General features: G+C 44.0%; 2 protein-coding genes across 2 annotated transcripts in view; one reads left to right on the forward strand and one right to left on the reverse strand.

Annotated features, from left to right (window-relative positions):
• Positions 1 to 4,237, forward strand: part of diaph1 (diaphanous related formin 1) — a 140,038-nt gene extending 135,801 nt beyond the window's left edge. Inside the window, exon 23 of the mRNA XM_084150200.1 lies at positions 355 to 4,237. Coding sequence (XP_084006326.1) covers positions 355 to 542 — 188 coding nt within the window. The 3' untranslated portion in view covers positions 543 to 4,237. The remainder of the gene's footprint in view (positions 1 to 354) is intronic.
• Positions 4,238 to 6,955: 2,718 nt separating this feature from the next.
• The window catches only part of LOC311107680 (protocadherin alpha-C2-like), a gene marked incomplete at its 3' end in the record, with an annotated part of 33,014 nt that continues 17,092 nt past the window's right edge, over positions 6,956 to 22,877 (reverse strand). Inside the window, exon 4 of the mRNA XM_084150201.1 lies at positions 6,956 to 7,095. Within this exon, the coding sequence (XP_084006327.1) occupies positions 6,956 to 7,095 (140 nt within the window). The remainder of the gene's footprint in view (positions 7,096 to 22,877) is intronic.

Consider the following 22,877-nt stretch of genomic DNA (forward strand, 5'->3'; position numbering starts at 1 on the left):
GGCCTGTGGTGAGTCAGTCACTTCTCTCTCTGCGGTTGCATCCCAAGTGGCACCCTATTCCCTACATAGTGCACTACTTTTGACTAGATCCCTATGGGCCCTTGTCAAAAGTAGTGCACTATATAGGGAATAGGGTGCCGTTTGGTACGCAGCCTGGTTGATGTTTGCAGTGAGAGGTTTGGTTTGCTTGTTGAGGTTTGGCCGTGTTGTCTTTACCCTGTACCGAACTGCATCCTGAATGGAACTGACCCCTGTCTCGACTATCCCTGTCTGTCGCATGTCTGTTAACACCAGATGACCAACCCTGACATGTCTGACCTCTCTCTCTCTCTCTCCCTCCCTCTCTCTCTTCAGCCAACCGGAGAGCTGGTCATGCAGTAACGAACATCCTGGCCAAAGAGTTAATGAAGGAGGACACCACGCCCTCCTTCAGCAAACCGCTCAATAAGAAGACCAAGGCAGAACAAAAGGAGGAGCCTAGCATAGAGGGGGCGGGGTCACTAGAGGATCTTTTAGAGGAAAACCTATCACGGTCCAATTAAAGACGGGTAGAAGTTACACCTTAGCCACAGATCTCGGATCAGCTTACCGTACCAGTATCCTAATTTTAACCATGGGGGCAGGGATGCAGAAACTGATCTTAGATTAGTGTCTAGGGGCAACTTCATCCTACTCTACTTCATAGGACCACGGGATTGGACAGACTGGGTCTGGAGGGGCCAATGGGTGAAGGCGGGGCTCTCACCTTAACCACACCCCCAGGGTTTCGCAGGCTGGCTTGCTATTAGTTGTTTCCACGCTGAGGGAGGACTCTTGCTCTGCCATATAATAAACGTACGGTATCAATGTTCAAGCGTCAGCATCTGCACACATCCACTGCACTCTGTCTATCTCTCATTCAGTCTCTCTTTCTCTCTATCAATTTCTCTCGCACACACTGTCACTATCTGTCCATCTACTTTCCTCTATCTCTGAAGTGCTTCTTGAGACAATCCAACGACACTTTATCAGGAGGGATCCTACATTTTTCCAGAGGGATAGGATGGATTTCCCAATCTGGATGGTTGGAATGTCCTACCTATGTGGAAGCCCTGATGTTTTATAGAAGTGTTTTAGAGAACTTCCAGGTTTTGTTTCAAACCTATTAAATGTTGCTCTGTAGTTGTCAAATATACTGTATGTTTTGCTGTATGTTTATAAAAGAAACAAGTGCCAACCAATACAATTTCAAGTTGCACATTTCAGCCCTCGTGTTGTCCAATAGGAGTTTGTGTTGGGTTAGGGTGGACCAATCAAAAACCTTCTACCTAAACGTTTCTGCTGTTCACACTGGGGTTGATGTTTAGGTGTGTTTTTCCAAGGGATAAGTCTAAGTGTGTTTGTGTGTGTACCTTTGTGTTTGTGTACAGTGTGTGTGTTCCACAGTCCTCATCTAATTTCCCAGGGTTCTTGCTCTTTACGTTCTCTCTGATTCACAGGGAGGAGTCACTATGTCACTGATTAACAGACTGTAGAGCTCTATTAGGCATTCTCAAAGGTCCGTAAACAGAAAAGTGTGTGTGTCTAGGGCTACGTGTGTGTGCTTGGGTGTGCTCTGTCATCTGTAATTACTGTATGGTACTGCCTCTGCCTGACTGTCTGCCGTCATCATAAATGCTATATTTCCTAAACAGCGCTGTGGTCTTTATGCTGAGGTTACAGCACACTGGAGACCTGCCTAAAACATGCTGAGACAAGTGTGTGTGTGTCCGCTAGTGTGTGTGTGTGTGCGCACATGTACAGTGGGGAAAACAAGTATTTAGTCAGCCACCAATTGTGCAAGTTCTCCCACTTAAAAAGATGAGGCCTGTAATTTTCATCATAGGTACACGTCAACTATGACAGACAAAATGAGAAAAAAAAATCCAGAAAATCACATTGTAGGATTTGTAATGAATTTATTTGCAAATTATGGTGGAAAATAAGTATTTGGTCAATAACAAAAGTTTCTCAATACTTTGTTATATACCCTTTGTTGGCAATGACACAGGTCAAACGTTTTCTGTAAGTCTTCACAAGGTTTTCACACACTGTTGCTGGTATTTTGGCCCATTCCTCCATGCAGATCTCCTCTAGAGCAGTGATGTTTTGGGGCTGTCGCTGGGCAACACGGACTTTCAACTCCCTCCAAAGATTTTCTATGGGGTTGAGATCTGGAGACTGGCTAGGCCACTCCAGGACCTTGAAATGCTTCTTACGAAGCCACTCCTTCGTTGCCCGGGCGGTGTGTTTGGGATCATTGTCATGCTGAAAGACCCAGCCACGTTTCATCTTCAATGCCCTTGCTGATGGAAGGAGGTTTTCACTCAAAATCTCACGATACATGGCCCCATTCATTCTTTCCTTTACACGGATCAGTCGTCCTGGTCCCTTTGCAGAAAAACAGCCCCAAAGCATGATGTTTCCACCCCCATGCTTCACAGTATGTATGGTGTTCTTTGGATGCAACTCAGCATTCTTTGTCCTCCAAACACGACGAGTTGAGTTTTTACCAAAAAGTTATATTTTGGTTTCATCTGACCATATGACATTCTCCCAATCCTCTTCTGGATCATCCAAATGCACTCTAGCAAACTTCAGACGGGCCTGGACATGTACTGGCTTAAGCAGGGGGACACGTCTGGCACTGCAGGATTTGAGTCCCTGGCGGCGTAGTGTGTTACTGATGGTAGGCTTTGTTACTTTGGTCCCAGCTCTCTGCAGGTCATTCACTAAGTCCCCCCGTGTGGTTCTGGGATTTTTGCTCACCGTTCTTGTGAACATTTTGACCCCACGGGGTGAGATCTTGCGTGGAGCCCCAGATCGAGGGAGATTATCAGTGGTCTTGTATGTCTTCCATTTCCTAATAATTGCTCCCACAGTTGATTTCTTCAAAACCAAGCTGCTTACCTATTGCAGATTCAGTCTTTCCAGCCTGGTGCAGGTCTACAATTTTGTTTCTGGTGTCCTTTGACAGCTCTTTGGTCTTGGCCATAGTGGAGTTTGGAGTGTGACTGTTTGAGGTTGTGGACAGGTGTCTTTTATACTGATAACAAGTTCAAACAGGTGCCATTAATACAGGTAACGAGTGGAGGACAGAGGAGCCTCTTAAAGAAGTTACAGGTCTGTGAGAGCCAGAAATCTTGCTTGTTTGTAGGTGACCAAATACTTATTTTCCACCATAATTTGCAAATAAATTCATTAAAAATCCTACAATGTGATTTTCTGGATTTTTTTTCTCAATTTGTCTGTCATAGTTGACGTGTACCTATGATGAAAATTACAGGCCTCTCTCATCTTTTTAAGTGGGAGAATTGCACAATTGGTGGCTGACTAAATACTTTTTTTCCCCACTGTATGTGTTTGTGTGCTTGCCCCTTTAGACTGCAACACCCATTTGTTGAATGTCTGGCCTTTCTTGTTTTGTATTTAGGAGCCATCAGCAAATGTTACTGTAATCCAAGGAGAATGATAAGTAGTTCTGAAGGTTGACCCATGCTATACCAATCCCTATGCAAATATAACATATCCCTACCGCTGATCAAGTCAGTCACAAACGGTTAGAACATCTGTGTGAATAACTCTGGTTCCATAAGCACTGATCAAAGATCAGTTTGTACAGATCTCTGGAATAGAGCCAAGCACAAGCTGTTGGGCTTTTACCAGCACAACACATTGTTATTATCACGAGCTGAGAGATGGTTTCATGATAATAATCGTTCCTACCGTATATTTCAAACGATAACAAGGACAAACGTTACCACAACGTCTGTGTGACTTAACAACTTCAGTCAAGGGTGGAGAGGAAAACGTCTTCCTTTAGACTGAAAACATTTAGCCCTTAGATTGTGGTTGTTCGCCAGAAACAAAAGTATGACATTGTGTCGACCGTAAGACAACGTTCCTTGTGTGGATGAGTTATTTCAGGTGACCCTGTCCCTATTATTTAAGTGGTTTTTTTAAAGGACGTTGAAGGAAAAGTTGAAAAAACATCACTGGAAAATAAGACAATTTTCTGGCCTGATTTATTAGAATATTTTGAAGATTTCTTTCATTTTATAAGAGCTTGTTTTCTATGTTAATTTTTACTATTGTTTTAATGGACGTTGAAAGGACAGGTTCAAGTTTGCTTCCAGAGATATCACTGTGGTAATGTGTATTAAATTATGTATGTAGTCGTTTGTTCTGTTCGCTACCATTAAAATGTCTTCAATAACAATGTGTGTCTGAGGATCATTTTGTACAACACAATCTGGCGCGTGCCATCACTATGATGTCAAATACAGGGCTCTGTTCCTTGGTCTCAGCCAGAGGAAATTCCATCTGAGGTACACATCTCTGCACTCCAGAGTTTAGAGAGCGGGGAAAAGTGAAAAGCTAGTCTATACTAGGTCACACAAACACAGAAAGTCCATTTGGAAGAGCTGTTACAGCACCTACACAGAGTCAGAGACTTTACAGACCTATGCTGTATCAACATACACGTTATTTCCAACTGTGGTTATTGCAGTTGTTGTGGCTGTGTATCTTCTGTGGGTCCTGGTCCCTGAAGTATGCTGGTGAGTTTTCCACAGACTTCTGCCAGCCAACGTTCCACAGATCCCAATGAACCCGCACTGGATGAGCACCAGACCGTGTGTGTGAGCGAGAGCGATGTTTGCCTGTTTCTTTCTCAATACTCCTCTCCCTAATAGTGAGATAGTGGTTGAGGCCTGTGGTGGGATAGAGGTCTGAGTCTGACTATATTAAATCAGGTTAAGTCATGATTCCCAATAATCTACTCACCCCCTCAGTCAGCCACACGGAACCAGCCAAGATAGCCATGGGTTCTCTTGACCAACAAAAGATGAGTAGGTGTGCTGATCTAGGACCAGTTTTGCCATTTAAATCATAATTAATTAGAAGGGGGACCTGATCCTAGATCAGCTCTCCTACTCTGACATTCGATACGTACGGACTCTGCTCAACTAGCCTGGTTGAGTTTGGGGATCTGTGCTCAGAGGGTTTAATACAACAGAGAGAGTCTACCACTCTTCGGTCAATTGCCGTTGAGTGGAAAACATTATTTCATTCAACTTCCACTGTCCTCCAAGAGTGGTTTACTATGAGACAGCTTAATTTCCCATTCCCCAGAAGACAGAGTAGGGGAGGATATTCTCTGACACATGTTGTCTTCAGTAAGGAAGGGAAGATAATATAGTGTTCTCTCCTCCACCTTTCCCCTCATTACGACTGGTGTTGATTTAACCAAGACCTCCCTCTCTCCCTTTCATCCTTTATAGCTCTGTTGTGACCAAAGACATGTGCCAGCCATATTAAACTAGGCTAGTGCTTTTGGACGAACAGTAAAGGAGTCTCTCTGTGTGTTTGTGCTTGTGCACGTGTGTGTGTGTGTCAGTAAGTCTTCCTGTATATTTCTCTCTGTGCACACGGCCTTGGCATGTCATTCTTCCTCTCTCTCCTTTGAAGACAGAAATAACAGTCCCGTTATTCTCTCAGCATCTGATCTGAATCAGACACAACCCACAGGAGGCCTTACTGTCGTCTCTCTGGTCTGTCTTTATACATTTGGTTAAGTTTGGCTAAGTGTGTCTGTGTGCGTGTGTTTTTTGTGTGTTTTGCTCTGGGAATGATCTGTACGATGTGGCGAAGCTAAATGTGTGTGTGTGTGTGTGTGTGCGCACTGGGAGTAGTCTGTAGTTGTTCAGTGTGTTTGTGAGGTTGGGGGATTGGCGTGTTGGTCAGGATGGAATGTCCAGACTACAGATTAGATTACCTTTCATCTAGATCTGTCTTGTACATCAGTCTCTGTATGGAGCTGTAGTTATTCTGATAAATGGCAGAGGTTAACCCCCATCTTCCTCCTTCTCAAAGACCGACCCCATCCTCCCTCCACTCCCACCTTGACCTCTGACCTCACACAACAGCCCACTGCATTCCTTTACCATCCATCTCCCTCTCTCTCTCTCCAACCCTCTCACGCTCACCTCATCCTCTCACTTCTGCTGAGGTCTTCATTTCCTCCATCTGAGTAAACCAACGTAAATCAGTGTGGTTAATGTTGTGAGGTGTGTGTGTGTCAGAGAGAAGATGATGGAGGGCAAAGAAACTGAAGAGAGAGAGAGAGAGAAAAGAAGAGCGAGAGCTGCCATGATGAAGTGATTAGCCATCTGACAAAGGAGAGATTCAAGAGATGGAGAGTGTGTGTCTGAATGTGTGTGTGTTCTCAAGTGAGTGTCTCTAAATGTGTAATGTGTGTTCTTGATTGGGTGTTTGTGAATGTGTACTGTGCGCACACTGACGTGCGTGAATGGGTGTTTGAATGTATTCAGTGTGTCTAAAGGTGAACAACTCCTGTTGGCTTTGTGACTGTTTGCATGTTGTGTCATCATTTGAATGTGTCCTGTATGGGTATTTGAATGTATTTGAATATTGTACCCAGAAGAACACAATGGAGCCTCTCATTGTTTGCCATTGAAGAAGTCATGTCTATATGTTTTAGTTTGTGTGTGTGTTCTGGTTCCTAAGAATGTCTTATTGTTCCTGTCCCTGGTGCCTGCCTCTGTACCACATCCTCATCCCACATGAAACTGTATCTGTGTCATTCTGAGTCTCAATGTTCAGCTATAAACTCAATTCCTCCAGACTGTCTGTCTCATTACTAGAAGCTAGGAGTCTCCTAAAGGATCTTTATGTGGCTTTCTTGGCCTTTAGTACAATATCTCCTTCACTTCCTCACTAAGATGTTGTTTGGGGACGGTGTGTGTTTCTGTGTGTCTCTTTGTGTGTGGGGGAGAGGGTGGGGGGTATTGCAGCACAGAAACAGAAGGGAAGTCGGGGACAAAGTGGAGGGGGCGTATGATCGGCCCACCAGGGCTAGGTGACACATTGCCATCCACATTGATACTGTAATGAGCCCCAGGGAGTCCAGGACAAATCAGAACGCAGAGGCTCGGTTCTCAGGGCCTGTGATTGGCTGGCTGGGGGTTCTGTCGTTCGGTCTCCAGGTAGCAGACTGGACGAACTGGAGAATATCCACCCCCAGTAGGGAGGATGGATGGAGGCGATGTGATCTCACTACAAGAGGAGAGTGGGATAAACACACACCTATCCCCCTCCTCTCTCTCTCTGCCTCTATATTTATCCTGTTACCCCCATCCATCTTCTGTTCCTGTCATTATTCGTTTTCCCCTAATACCTATCCCCTTCTTTATCTCTTTCTCCTTCCACATCTCTCTCCCTCCGTCCCTCTCTCTTTGTTTTTTCCTGACTGTGAAGGAGCAGCAGGATTGCGGGCAGGGCTCTGTTTGAAATCAGCATCACTCTTTCTCTTGGAGGTCATGCTCAGAACAACCATGGCCCTGTATGGTCTCTCTCTCTCTCTCTCACGCTTTCTCTCTCTCTGTCTCTATCTGTCTGTCTGTCAATTTAAGGGCTTTATTGGTATGGGAAAGATATGTTTACATTGCCAAAGCAAGTGAAATAGATAATAAACAAAAGTGAAATAAACAATTAAAAAATGAACAGTAAACATTACACTCACAAAAGTTCTCTCTCTCTCTCTCTGAAATTCGGAGAAAAGCTGAATAAAGCTTGAGTTTTAGAATGGCTTATTTGTACTTTTTTCCTCTCCCTGTGAGAAAAGAGAGTATGTTTTGGCATTGACCTATTCCAAATACCCACCCACTACAGCAGGATGCCATTCTAGAGAAAGCGAGACAAAAGGGATAGTGCTGACTGAAGAAAAATAATGTTTTGGCTGACCTGCCTGGAATGGATGACGGTGTCGAAAGTATGTGTGTGTGTGTGTGTGTGTGCAGAGACCCCTTCTGTGTCTATCTCCCTTCCTGCCTCAGTAATTGTGTATTTATATAATTTCTCTGATTAAATTATCCATCTCCTTGTACAACAGGTTCTACATGACCTACAATTTATACACAATTAACATGGGCCACCAAATAACCGATTCGCTCTGCCATCACCAAACTAAGTGACATCTCCATTGCAGTCTAGGTTCCCTCTGTTCCCTCCATGTAACCCACCTTACATAATCAGAGAATTCAAGAAAGTAGGCCTGCTTCCCAAATGGCATCTTATTTCCTATATAGTGCACTAATAGGGTGCCATTGGTGACTTAGCCTAGATCAACTACATCCTCTCTCTCTCGTGTCACCTGTGGAGCATGTGTTTCATGTCAGAATAATACAAAGAAAGAAGAATCAGCGGGTTGTTGTACATATTGAGGACATGTACGTCATGCATTAACATGATATGACGTATCCATTTATAAAGAAGCTGCCTCGAGGGGATTGATAGCGCTGCACTGCGGAGAAAAGCTGGCCAATTATAAGCCATTTCTTTCTGCTCACTATTCTCTCCACCGGGAGCGGGCTGGAACAAAGTAAACTTGGCCTACATATTCACGTAATTCACATTCACTTTGAATTTGAGCGAATACCATGAATGCACTGAAAATGAATTTTAATGTTTGTGCAGTATGTTAGATCTGAGGGCTTAGAATGTAGACCAGCTTAAGCATGACATCATTTTATACAGTGGTGGAAAAAGTACCCAATTGTCATACTACTTGAGTAAAAGTCTTAAAGTATTTGGTTTTAAATGTACTTAAGTATCAAAAGTAAAAGTATAAATCATTTCAAATTGCTTATATTAAGCAAACCAGGGGCACACTCCAACACTCAGACATCATTTACAAACGAAGCATGTGTTTAGTGAGTCCGCCAGATCAGAGGCAGTAGGGATGACCAGGGATGTTCTCTTGATAAGTGTGTGAATTGAACAATTTTCCTGTCCTGCTAAGCATTCAAAATGTAAAAAAAAAGTACTTTTGGGTGTCAGGGAAAATGTATGGAATAAAAAGTATATTATTTTCTTTAGGAATGTAGTGAATTAAAAGTAAAAGTAGTGCTTCAAAGTATTTTTACTTAAGTACTTTACACCCCTGCATAAAACATGACTTGGTCTGTCACGCCCTGGCTCGGGGGACTCTTAAATGTTGAGCCAGGGTGTGGAGTTTCTGTTACATTTTCTATGCTTTTGTTCTAGATCGTTTATTTCTATGTTGACCAGGGTGGTTCCCAATCAGAGACAGCTGTAGCTCGTTGTCTCTGATTGGGGTCCATACTTAGGCAGCCTGTTTGGCACTAGTATTTTGTGGGATCTTGTTCCGTAAGGTTTGTGTTGTAACCTAGGACAAACTTATCATTTGGTTTATTGTTTTGGTTCGTGTGTGTACACAAATAAAATATGTACGCTTATCACGCTGCGCCTTGGTCCGCTTCATCTGTCAGCGATCGTGACAGAAGATCCCACCACCAGAGGACCAAGCAGCGTGCCCAGGAGGAGAAGTTGGCGATGTCCCAGGTGGGCGAATGGTGGTCTTGGGAGGACATATTTGCGGGCAGAGGGCCATGGGCAAAAGTAAATGCCCAGGCAGGAGAGGAGAAACGGCGCCAACCGTGCCGACGACGGACACGCGAGAGGCAACCCCAAGTAATTTTTTGGGGGGGGCACACGGCGTGGACGACGGGGCTGCTGGAGGCAGCTACAGGACGAATCGGCGGACTAGGAGAGGAGGCCACCAGGTTTGGGGGGCTGGAAGGGTGGTTGGCGGAGCCTAGAGGTAGAGCAGAACCAACTCCCCGTACTCAGGCTAGGCAGCGTGAGACTGGGCAGGTTCCGTGTTATGCGGAGCCACGTACTGTGCCGCGAGTGTTCCGGCACAGTCCTGTACGTCCTGTGCTAGCACCACGCACGTGTCGTGCTAAGGTGGGCATGCAGCCAGGACGGAGTGTGCCGGCTCAACGCTCGTGGCCTCCAGTACCCCTCCTCGGTCCCGGATATCCTGCGCCAGTGCCACGTGCTGTAGTGCCAGTACGAGTGCACAGCCCTGTACGTCCTGTGCTGATGCCTCACACAGATTGTGTGGAAATAGGCATTCGGCCAGGACGGGTTGTGTCAGCTCTCCGCTCCAGACCTCCAGTCCGTCTCCACAGTCCAGCCCGGCCTGTTCCTGTCCCTCGCACCAAGCCTGTGGTGCGCGTCGCCAGCCCGGTCCGGCCTGTTCCTGCTCCCCGCACCAAGCCAGTGGTGCGCGTCGCCAGCCCGGTCCGGCCTGTTCCTGCTCCCCGCACCAAGCCAGTGGTGCGTGTCGTCAGCCCGGTCCGGCCCGTTCCTGCTCCCCGCACCAAGCCTGGGGTGCGCGTCGTCAGCCCGGTCCGGCCCGTTCCTTCTCCCCGCACCAAGCCAGTGGTGCGCGTCGCCAGCCCGGTCCGGCCCATTCCTGCTCCCCGCACCAAGCCAGTGAAGCGCGTCGCCAGCCCGGTCCGGCCCGTTCCTGCTCCCCGCACCAAGCCAGTGGTGCGCGTCGCCAGCCCGGTCCGGCCCGTTCCTGCTCCCCGCACCAAGCCAGTGGTGTGCGTCGCCAGCCCGGTCCGGCCCGTTCCTGCTCCCCGCACCAAGCCAGTGGTGCGCGTCGCCAGCCCGGTCCGGCCCGTTCCTGCTCCCCGCACCAAGCCAGTGGTGCGCGTCGTCAGCCCGGTCCGGCCCGTTCCTGCTCCCCGCACCAAGCCAGTGGTGCGCGTCGCCAGCCCGGTCCGGCCCGTTCCTGCTCCCCGCACCAAGCCAGTGGTGCGCGTCGCCAGCCCGGTCCGGCCCGTTCCTGCTCCCCGCACCAAGCCAGTGGTGCGCGTCGTCAGCCCGGTCCGGCCCGTTCCTGCTCCCCGCACCAAGCCAGTGGTGCGCGTCGTCAGCACGGTCCGGCCCGTTCCTGCTCCCCGCACCAAGCCAGTGGTGCGCGTCGTCAGTCCGGCACGGTCCGTGCCTGTTCCACCGGTGCCTGGTCCGGCACCGGTTAGCTGCTCCACACCGGAGCCAGAGCAATCCGCTCCACCGGTGTCCAGTCCAGCTCCGGCCAGCGGGACCAGACCAGGGGCGCTACGGGGGGGTGGAGAGAGAGAGTGGTGGTCACGCTCTCGGAATGCCCACCCGGCCCCTACCCCGTTGTGTTGGTGTGTCGCAGTCCGCGCCTTTGGGGGGGGGGGGGTACTGTCACGCCCTGGCTCGGGGGACTCTTAAATGTTGAGCCAGGGTGTGGAGTTTCTGTTAAATTTTCTATGCTTTTGTTCTAGGTCGTTTATATCTATGTTGGCCAGGGTGGTTCCCAATCAGAGACAGCTGTAGCTCGTTGTCTCTGATTGGGGACCATACTTAGGCAGCCTGTTTGGCACTAGTATTTTGTGGGATCTTGTTCCGTAAGGTTTGTGTTGTAACCTAGGACTTCATGTATCGTTTGGTTTATTGTTTTGGTTCGTGTGTGTACACAAATAAAATATGTACGCTTATCACGCTGCGCCTTGGTCCGCTTCATCTGTCAGCGATCGTGACATGATCCATAGCCGCGGGAAGTAGGGGTGCTGAGGGTGCTGCAGCACCTCCTGAAATATCAAAAAATATATATAAACACTACCAGTCAAAAGTTTGGACACACCTACTCATTCAAGGGTTTTTCTTTATTTTTACTATTTTCTACATTATAGAATAATAGTGAAGACATCAAAACTATGAAATAACACATATGGAATCATGTAGTAACCAAAAAAGTGTTAAACAAATCAAATATATTTTATATAGCCACCATTTGCCTGACCTTCATGTCTTAAAGTAATGGTGGACTGACGGTTCTCTTTGCTTATTTGAGCTGTTCTTGGTCTTTTACCAAATAGGGCTATCTTCTGTATACCCCGCTACCTTGTCACAGCACAAATGATTGGCTCAAACGCATTAAGAAGGAAAGAAATTCCACAAATTAATGTTTAAGAAGGCACACCTGTTAATTGACATGCATTCTAGGTGACTTCCTCATGAAGCTGGTTGAGAGAATGCCAAGAGTGTGCAAAGCTGTCATCAAGGCAAAGGGTGGTTATTTGAAGAATCTCAAATATAAAATATATTTTGATTTGTTTAATACTTTTTTGGTTACTACATGATTCCATATGTGTTATTTCATAGTTTTGATGTCGTCACTATTATTCTACAATGTAGAAAATAGTAAAAAATAAAGAAAAACCCTTGAATGAGTAGGTGTGTCCAAACCTTTGACTGGTACTGTATATATTAATAAAAATAAATATATTGGGTGACAATTGCATGAACCTAAAAACTAGGAAGTTATTTTCATGAGTAGATCTGTGTGAGGATCAAACGAAATCCTTACTCCTCTGCTGCTTTAGATTGGAATACCCCAACCTCACCACTCCACCATCGCCCAACTAAATCTGTTTCACTTCTCAAATGTAGAAACACATTTAGATTTTAGCATTCATCTTAATCCTAATGTCACAGCTCATCCCACAGGATCAGTTCTGTGCACTGAGATTTCTCTCCCAAATGGCAGTGTTTATTTCGGCTATTAGCAGGGGAAAGTGCTCTCTCTTTCTCTACAGCAGGCTGAGCTGAGGAAGGATGCCATTAGAATATCAATAAGACCCAAAGGTCATGCAGTCACACTCAGCACTGTAACTCTCTCACACGCACCCACACACACACACACACAGTCTTGTACAACTAACCTTGTGGGGACACACAATTCAGTCCCATTCAAAATTATATTTTCCCTAAACCTAATCCTAATCCGTACCCTAACCCTAAAGTCCTGGGCTGATTGGGCCCAGACCCCCGGGGGCTCCTGCCCGGCAAGCGGAGTGCCCACCCCCTTGGTCGCCGAACAGCTGGAAGGCGTTGGATCGACATTGGGGATTCATTACAATAGAACCTAACCCTAACCCTAAAACTAACCCTAGCTCCTAACCCTAAACTTAATTCTAACCCTAACACTAATTCTAACCTTAACCCTAAACCCCCTGGAAATAGCATTTGACCTTGTGGGGACTAACAAAATGTCCCCAGTTGGTCAAATTGTTGTTAATTTACTATTCTTGTGGGGACTTCTGGTCCCCAGAAGTATAATAAACACATCCACACACACACAATGCAGTGCATCCTACACACTAATTATACCAAGGGTCAAGGAAATGGGGGTTTAATAGTAGTGATGGTAGTAGCATAAGCATTAGATGTTTTAAGTGATAGAGCTATCCATAGTACTATTGATGATGTTAGTGGTGTTATAGTGGTAGTACTATTGATGATGTTAGTGGTGTTATAGTGGTAGTACTATTGATGATGTTAGTGGTGTTATAGTGGTAGTACTGTCGATGATGTTAGTGGTGTTATAGTGGTAGTACTATTGATGATGTTAGTGGTGTTATAGTGGTAGTACTATTGATGATGTTAGTGGTGTTATAGTGGTAGTACTATTGATGATGTTAGTGGTGTTATAGTGGTAGTACTATTGATGATGTTAGTGGTGTTATAGTGGTAGTACTATTGATGATGTTAGTGGTGTTATAGTGGTAGTACTATTGATGATGTTAGTAGTGTTATAGTGGTAGTACTATTGATGATGTTAGTGGTGTTATAGTGGTCGTACTATTGATGATGTTAGTGGTGTTATAGTGGTAGTACTATTGATGATGTTAGTGGTGTTATAGTGGTAGTACTATTGATGATGTTAGTAGTGTTATAGTGGTAGTACTATTGATGATGTTAGTGGTGTTATAGTGGTAGTACTATTGATGATGTTAGTGGTGTTATAGTGGTAGTACTATTGATGATGTTAGTGGTGTTATAGTGGTAGTACTATTGATGATGTTAGTAGTGTTATAGTGGTAGTACTATTGATGATGTTAGTGGTGTTATAGTGGTAGTACTATTGATGATGTTAGTGGTGTTGTAGTGGTAGTACTATTGATGATGTTAGTGGTGTTGTAGTGGTAGTACTATTGATGATGTTAGTAGTGTTATAGTGGTAGTACTATTGATGATGTTAGTGGTGTTGTAGTGGTAGTACTATTGATGATGTTAGTGGTGTTATAGTGGTAGTACTATTGATGATGTTAGTGGTGTTGTAGTGGTAGTACTATTGATGATGTTAGTGGTGTTGTAGTGGTAGTACTATTGATGATGTTAGTGGTGTTGTAGTGGTAGTACTATTGATGATGTTAGTGGTGTTATAGTGGTAGTACTATTGATGATGTTAGTGGTGTTATAGTGGTAGTACTATTGATGATGTTAGTAGTGTTATAGTGGTAGTACTATTGATGATGTTAGTGGTGTTATAGTGGTCGTACTATTGATGATGTTAGTGGTGTTATAGTGGTAGTACTATTGATGATGTTAGTGGTGTTATAGTGGTAGTACTATTGATGATGTTAGTAGTGTTATAGTGGTAGTACTATTGATGATGTTAGTGGTGTTATAGTGGTAGTACTATTGATGATGTTAGTGGTGTTATAGTGGTAGTACTATTGATGATGTTAGTGGTGTTATAGTGGTAGTACTATTGATGATGTTAGTGGTGTTATAGTGGTAGTACTATTGATGATGTTAGTGGTGTTGTAGTGGTAGTACTATTGATGATGTTAGTGGTGTTATAGTGGTCGTACTATTGATGATGCATTTGATAAAGCCAGTGGTATCTATGTGTGAGGCCCCGGGGATGTTGTGTCTGTAGTCAGGTCTTAGTCGCACCACTCTGAACCCCTGACCCATTTCTCCCTTAATCCATGATATGTCGCGTGTGTGTGTGTGACCCTCCCTCCTGCCCTCTTTAAGTCTATACTGATGAAGGTGAGGGAGTCGCCAGTCAATTGACCCACATCAGCTGCGTCTGCAGCAGAGTGATTGTCACTGGGGGTAATGAATTCCTCTAGTGTGTATGTGTGTCGATATGGGGTCTTGTGTGTGTGAGAGTATGTGGGGCATAACAATTGTTGTGGGATTGGTTGGGTTTAGAAGGGGATATGAGGGCCATAGATATATCTAGTGTGACATTTAGGGGTTAAACTGTAGTGAGATGAACTCAGAGACATTTGCATCATTCATAGTCTGATGGAAGTCCCAGTCTGCATCTAAAATGGCACCCGGTTCCCTATAGATGTCAGTCGGGAGATAAACCTCCTTACATAAACTACCCATTCACACGTAGAAGAGTCTTGAAGATGGTTTAATTTTTTTCCTGGTCCGTGTTAATTATTCCCTTTGTTCTTTGTGTACAAGAACAATCTGTGGCAGCCTGGCTGGTTAGTCCCTGTTCACGTTTCATATTAACATTCTGGCAGTAGACTTTCTTAAAGGGATAAGTCCTCTCAGAGTTGCTGAGAGGGGGATGAAAGAGAGGCATGGGAGGGGAGACAGTATAGAGGGAAAGAGAGTGGAGGAGAAAGGGGAACAGAGGAAGAGAATGCGAAGCAGGAGTATTTGAGAGGTAGCACTGTTGTTGTTATTAAATAGCAAAAGGAAAATGGAGGACCTTTAGCTGTGTATTTGAATGTGCTAGGTTTAAAGAGTAAGAAAGAGGGTTTATTGTGTATTTTCTCTGGTGTATTAGACTCCCAAACGAAGTGCTGAGTGCACAGACACATTCACACAGCAAACCCTAAAATACACCCGGCCTGTGAAGGACCTATTCACAGGGGATGACATCACCACTTTGGCTCGGTAACCATGGTTACCTCCGCCTCTCTCTACTGAACATCAGCCATACCCCTTTTCCCTCTTTTCCCACCTTTTTTTCCTCCCGCTGTCTTCCTCTTCTACCTCTCTCTCTCACCTCTCTCTCTCTCTAGTACCTCTCACTCTCTCCCCATGTCTCTCTTTCTTTCTCTCACTTTCTGTTTCATTCTAGTCTCTCTCTGTTATTTCCTCTACCTTTCCAACACGTCTCTCCCTCCCTCTCTCCTACTGTTTTCCATCCTCTCTCTCTCCATCTCCCAGTGTCTCTCTCTGTACAAAGTGGAGCAGTCAGAGGGCATCATGTATAATGGAGGAAGCGGAGAGCAGCAGACAGGACAGCTCTCTGGCCCAGTGAAATGCCAGGCGGTCAGCCATGACCTTTCAAAGGCTGTACCGAGACAAGAAGGATGGGACAGTAACACTGTCAGTGGCCTGGCCACAAGGTCGCACTAGGACCAGACAGAAAACAAACAGGGCTATGAGAGAGAGACAAAGAGATCCTCTAATTCTATGTTCTATATGTAATTCTATGGAGAGAGAGAGAAGTTCCAGAACAGAAATGGGTTAAATACAGTAGAAAGGTATCTGAGCTAGGAGGACCATACGGAGGGATGAATATTTATATAGCATATACAGTTGAAGTCGTAAGTTTACATACACTTAGGTTGGAGTAATTAAAACTCGTTTTTCAACCACTCCACACATTTCTTGTCAACAAACTATAGTTATGGCAAGTCGGTTAGGACATCTACTTTGTGCATGACACAAGTAATTTTTCCAGCAATTGTTTACAGACAGATTATTTCACTTATAATTCACTGTATCACAATTCCAGTGGGTCAGAAGTTTACATACACTAAGTTGACTGTGCCTTTAAACAGCTTGGAAAATTCCAGAAAAGTATGTCATGGCTTTAGAAGCTTCTGATAGGCTAATTGACATCATTTGAGTCAATTGGAGGTGTACCTGTGGATGTATTTCAAGGCCTACCGTCAAACTCAGTGCCTCTTTGCTTGACATCATGGGAAAAGCAAAAGAAATCAGCCAAGACCTCAGAAAATAAATTGTAGACCTCCACAAGTCTGGTTCATCCTTGGGAGCAATTTCCAAACGCCTGAAGGTACCACGTTCATCTGTACAAACAATAGTACACAAGTATAAACACCATGGGACCACGCAGCCGTCATACCGCTCAGGAAGGAGACGCGTTCTGTCTCCTAGAGATGAACGTACTTTGGTGCGAAAAGTGCAAATCAATCCCAGAACAACAGCAAAGGACCTTGTGAAGATGCTGGAGGAAACCGGTACAAAAGTATCTATATCCACAGTAAAACGAGTCCTATATCGACATAACCTGAATGGCCGTTCAGCAAGGAAGAAGCCACTGCTCCAAAACCGCCATACAAAAGCCAGACTACGGTTTGCAACTGCACATGGGGATAAAGATTGTACTTTTTGGAGAAATGTCCTCTGGTCTGATAAAACAAAAATAGAACTGTTTGGCCATAATGACCATCGTTATGTTTGGAGGAAAAAGGGGGTCGCTTGCAAGCCGAAGAACACCATCCCAACCGTGAAGCACGGGGGTGGCAGCATCATGCTGTGGGGGTGCTTTGCTGCAGGAGGAACTGGTGCACTTCACAAAATAGATGCCATCATGAGGAAGGAAACTTATGTGGATATATTGAAGCAACATCTCAAGACATCAGTCAGGAAGTTAAAGCTTGGTCGCAAATGGATCTTCCTAATGGATAATGACCCAAGCATACTTCCAAAGTTGTGGCAAAATGGCTTAAGGACAACAAAGTCAAGGTATTGGAGTGGCCATCACAAAGCCCTGACCTCAATCCTATAGAAAATGTGTGGGCAGAACTGAAAAAGCGTGTGCGAGCAAGGAGGCCTACAAACCTGACTCAGTTACACCAGCTGTCAGGAGGAATGGACCAAATTCACCTAACTTATTGTGGGAAGCTTGTGGAAGGCTACCCGAAATGTTTGACCCAAGTTAAACAATGTAAAGGCAATGCTACCAAATACTAATTGAGTGTATGTAAACTTCTGACCCACTGGGAATGTGATGAAAGAAAGAAAAGCTGAAATAAATCATTCTATCTACTATTATTCTGACATTTTACATTCTTTAAATAAAATGGTGATCCTAACTGACCTAAGACAGGGAATTTTTACTAGGATTAAATGTCAGGAATTGTGAAAAACTGAGTTTAAATGTATTTGGCTAAGGTGTATGTAAACTTCCAACTTCAACTGTACCATCAATTATTTATAGGATCTTTATGGGAGAAAGGTGGTCAGTCCAGGACATAGAGAGGCAGGAAAGGGGAGCGATGGCAACAGGGCCAGTAAAATGGAGACAAGGCAGATAGTAGGGAGCAGTGAAATGATGGATGTGACAGTGTTAATAGGGAAGCGGGTATAAAACTGTATTAAAGCCCATTCTGCAGCTGTCTTACAGCAAGCAGCTTACAGTCCCTCTGCATGCCTGGTCTTTATGAGAGGGACAGGGATAGGACAAAGCCCAGCCACAGGAGTGGAGACCATGGGACGGAGAGGGCAGGATGGGAGGGCATGAGAATATGGCTGGACCTATCTCTTTCTCTATTCCTCTCCATCGGTTTTCTTTTTGTTCTTATTCTACCGCTCTCAATCCATCCTCTCCTAGCTTTTTGCCTTGTCATCATTCTCATCTGTATTCTCTCTCTCTCTCTCTCTCTCTCTCTCTCTCTCTCTCTCTCTCTCTCTCTCTCTCTCTCTCTCTCTCTCTCTCTCTCTCTCTCTCTCTCTCTCTCTCTCTCTCTCTCTCTCTGTCTCTCTCTCTGTCTCTCTCTCAATTCAATTTCAATTTAAGGGCTTTATTGGCATGGGAAACGTATGTTAACATTGCCAAAGCAAGTGAAGTAGATAGTAAACAAAAGTGAAATAAACAATAAATATTAACAGTAAACATTACACTCAGAAGTTCCAAAAGAACCTCTCTCTCTCTCTCTCTCTCTCTCTCTCTCTCTCTCTCTCTCTCTCTCTCTGTCTCTGTCTCTGTCTCTCTCTCTCTCTCTCTCTCTCTCTCTCTCTCTCTCTCTCTCTCTGTCTCTCTCTGTCTCTTTCTCTCTCTGTCTCTCTCTCTGTCTCTCTCTCTCTCTCTCTCTCTCTCTCTCTCTCTCTCTCTCTCTCCTATCTCTCTGTCTCTCCTCTCTCTCTCTCTCTCTCTCTCTCTCTCTGTCTCTGTCTCTGTCTCTGTCTCTCTCTCTCTCTCTCTCTGTCTCTGTCTCTCTCTCTCTCTCAATTCAATTCAATTCAATAGACTTTATTGACATGGCAAGTAAAATTACTTACATTGTCAAAGTATACATATAACAAAAATGGTGGGACCAACAGCAATAATAATAGTAGTAGTGGAAATGGGATTACCATTAGCAGCAACTACAACAACAATATTAATGAGAATAACAATACATTAAAGCAATAGTAGTCGACCAGTCTCAACATGACTGAGAAGACACATTACATGCTATGAAAGCCAAAACAAAACAGGAAATATTATTGACATTACATTACACTTTTCACTGGCTGTCCCTCAGGTTGTGGCAGGAGGACACATATTTGGCTGCCAAAATTGCACATTTTGGCTTTTCACCCAATAAATATTTGATTTTTTCTTCCTCTTTTATAGTTTCAAATTCTTTGTACTGAATGATAATTTTGGGAAAGAAAGATTCTCTTAGGTCTGAGTATTTGTCACAGTGTAATAGGAAATGCAGCTCTGTCTCTACCTCTCCCCGGGGGCAGAGTGAGCACAGCCTGTCCTCTCTGGGCAGCCAGGTTTGCCTGTGACGACCGGTCTCTATAGCCAGACTGTGCTCACTGAGTCTGTACCTAGTCAGTGTTTTTCTCAGTTTTCTATCAGTCACAGTGGTCAGATAGTCTGCCACCATGTACTGTCTGTTTAGAGCCAAATAGCATTGAAGTTTACTTAGATTTTTTGTGGTGTCTTTCCAATAGGTGATATATTTTTCTTTTTGCTTTGTGATGATTTGGTTGGGCCAGATTTTTTGAGTGCTGTCCTGAGGCTCTATGAGGTTGGTTTTGGTTAGTGAACTGAGCCTCAGAACCAGCTGGCTGAGGGGACTCTTCTCTTGTTTCATCTCTTGACATAGTAGAGCTGTGTGATGGAATGTTTTGGGGTCACTTGTTTTTAGATGGTTGTAAAATTTGATGGCTCTTTTTTCTATTCGAGTAAGGAGGGGGTATTGGCCCAATTCTGCTCTACATGCGTTATTTGGAGTTTTTCTTTGCACTTGCAATACAGTCTTGCAAAACTCTGCATGCAGTATTTCGATTGGATGTTTGTCCCATTTGGCAAATTCAGTATTAGAGAGCGGACCCCATACTTCGCTGCCATATAGAGCAATTGGTTCTATAACTGATTGGAAAATTTTGAGCCAGGTTCTAATTGGAATTTCGATTTTAATATTCCTTTTAATGGCATAGAATGCTCTTCTTGCTTTGTCTCTCAGCTCATTCACAGCCATGTGAAAGCTACCTGTGTTGCTGATATTTAGTCCTAGATATGTGTAATTTTTGGTGTGTTCTAATAGAACTGTGTCCAAATAGAATTTATATTTGTCATCCTGATTTCCGGACCTTTTTTGGAATATCATTATATTTGTTTTTTTTAGATTAACGGTCAGGGCCCAGGTCTGACAGAATATGTGCAGATGATCTAGATGCTGCTGTAACCCCTCCTTAGTGGGAGACAGTAGCACCAGGTCATCTGCGTACAGCAGACACTTGATTTCAGTGTTGTGTAGGGTGAGACCAGGTGCTGCCGATTCTTCTAATGTTTTTGCCAATTCGTTAAAGTAGATGTTAAATAGTGTTGGACTTATTGGGCAGCCCTGTTTCACTCCACGTCCCTGAGAGAAGAAGTCTGTTTGCTTGTTGCCGATTTTAATCGCACATTTGTTTTTGGTGTACATTGATTTAATAACATCATATGTTTTCCCTCCAATACCACTTTCTATTAGTTTGTAAAAAAAAGACCTTCGTGCCAAATTGAATAAAATGCTTTCTTGAAGTCACAAAACAAAACACGAGTAGATTTTGCCTTTGTTTTGATTTACTTGTTTGTCAAATTGGAGTCTGGAGGGTGTAAATGTGGTCTGTTGTACGATAATTTTTTACAAATCCAATCTGGCTTCTGCTTAGGACGTTGTGTTCATCAAGGAAATTATGTTTTCTGCTGTTTATGATACTGCAGAGAATTTTCCCCAAGTTGCTGTTAACGCAAATTCCTCTGTAATTATTTGTGTCAAATTTGTCTCCATTTTTATAAATTGGTGTGATCAATCCTTGGTTCCAAATATTGGGGAAAATACCTGCAGTTAGGATAATGTTGAAGAGTTTGAGTATAGCCAATTTGAATTTGTGGTCTGTATATTTGATCATTTCATTTAAAATACCATCAGCACCACAGGCCTTTTTGGGTTGGAGAGTGCAAAGTTTTTCCAATAATTCTTGTTCTGTAATTGGGGTATCCACAGGATTCTGATAGTCTTTGACTGCTGATTCAAGGATTTGTAATTTTTCTTGTATATCTTGTTGTTCTGGGCTCTTTGTTATATTGCTGTAGAGGCTTGCAAAGTGATTTCTCCACATATCCCCATTTTGGATAGCCAATTCCTCATTATGAGGTTTGTTTAATTTATTCCAATTCTCCCAGAAGTGGTTTGATTCTATTGATTCCTCAATCACATCCAGCTGATTTCTAATGTGCTGTTCCTTTTTTGTTCTTAGGGTGTGTTTGTATTGCTTCAGTGTTTCCCCATATTGAAGACGTATATTTTTGTTGTCTGGGTCTCTGTGTTTATGATTAGATATATTTCTCAATGACTTTCTTCGATTTTTGCAATCATTATCAAACCATTTTTCATGATCTATTATTTTTGATTTGCTCTTATGTTTCTTTAGATTAGCCAAGGAGGCTAATTTGTCAAATATAAAGTTTATGTTCCAAATGGCCAAATGTATACCTTCATTGGTGTAGGAGAATGTTAATGCTAAAAAGTTGTCCAGGAGAGATTGTATTTTTTGGCTACTAATAGCTTTTTGGTAGATTTCTGTACTGTTTGCACTCCATCTATAGGTCTGTTTAGGACCATGTAATTTATTGGGCCGTGATGCTTCATGGTTGGGTTCTGCTCTTCTCAGATACACTGTGATTTTACTGTGGTCAGAGAGAGGTGTTAGTGGGCTGACTGTAGTCCTGACCGTGGTCCTCTGTAGCTCAGCTGGTAGAGCACGGCGCTTGTAACGCCAAGGTAGTGGGTTCGATCCCCAGGACCACCCATACACAAAAAAAATGTATGCACGCATGACTGTAAGTCGCTTTGGATAAAAGCGTCTGCTAAATGGCATATTATTATTATTATTACTGTGAAGGTTCTGAGAGACTCTGGTTAAGGTCTGTGATGAAGTAGTCTACAGTACTGCTGCCAAGGGATGAGCTGTAGGTGTACCTACCAAAAGAGTCCCCTCTTAACCTACCATTGACTATATACAGACCCAGTGTTCGACAGAGCTTCAGGAGCTGTACTCCATTTTTGTTTTTCACTTTGTCATAGTTGTTTCTAGGGTGGTATGTGGGGAGGGAAAGGTTGTTGCTTCCCGGTAGATGTTTGTCCCCATGACTGTTAATAGTGTCTAGTTCTTCTGCTGTTCTAGCATTCAGGTCTCCACAGACCAGCACATTGCCTTGGGCCTGAAAGTGACTAATCTCCCCCTCTAGAATGGAGAAACTATCTTCATTGAAGTAGGGTGACTCTGAGGGGGGAATACGTTGTTATCTGTTAAGATAGCCTCCTTGTTGATTTTTAGCCAGATAAAGAATTCTCCTGTTTTGATCAATTTGATTGAATTAGTTAGTTCAGATTTATACCATATTAGCATTCCCCCTGAGTCTCTGCCCTGTGTGATTCCTTTTAATTTGGTGGATGGTACGATTATCTCCCTATAACCTAGTGGACAGCCAGTGTCTCTCTCTCTCTCTCTCTCTCTGTCTCTGTCTCTGTCTCTGTCTCTGTGTCTCTCTCTCTCTCTCTCTCTCTCTCTCTGTCTCTGTCTCTGTCTCTGTCTCTCTCTGTCTCTGTCTCTCTCTGTCTCTCTCTCAATTCAGTTTCAATTTAAGGCTTTATTGGCATGGGAAACGTATGTTAACATTGCCAAAGCAATAAATATTAACAGTAAACATTACA

Source organism: Coregonus lavaretus (genome assembly GCF_964263955.1).
Source record: "Coregonus lavaretus genome assembly, chromosome: 32".
NCBI lineage: Eukaryota > Metazoa > Chordata > Actinopteri > Salmoniformes > Salmonidae > Coregonus > Coregonus lavaretus.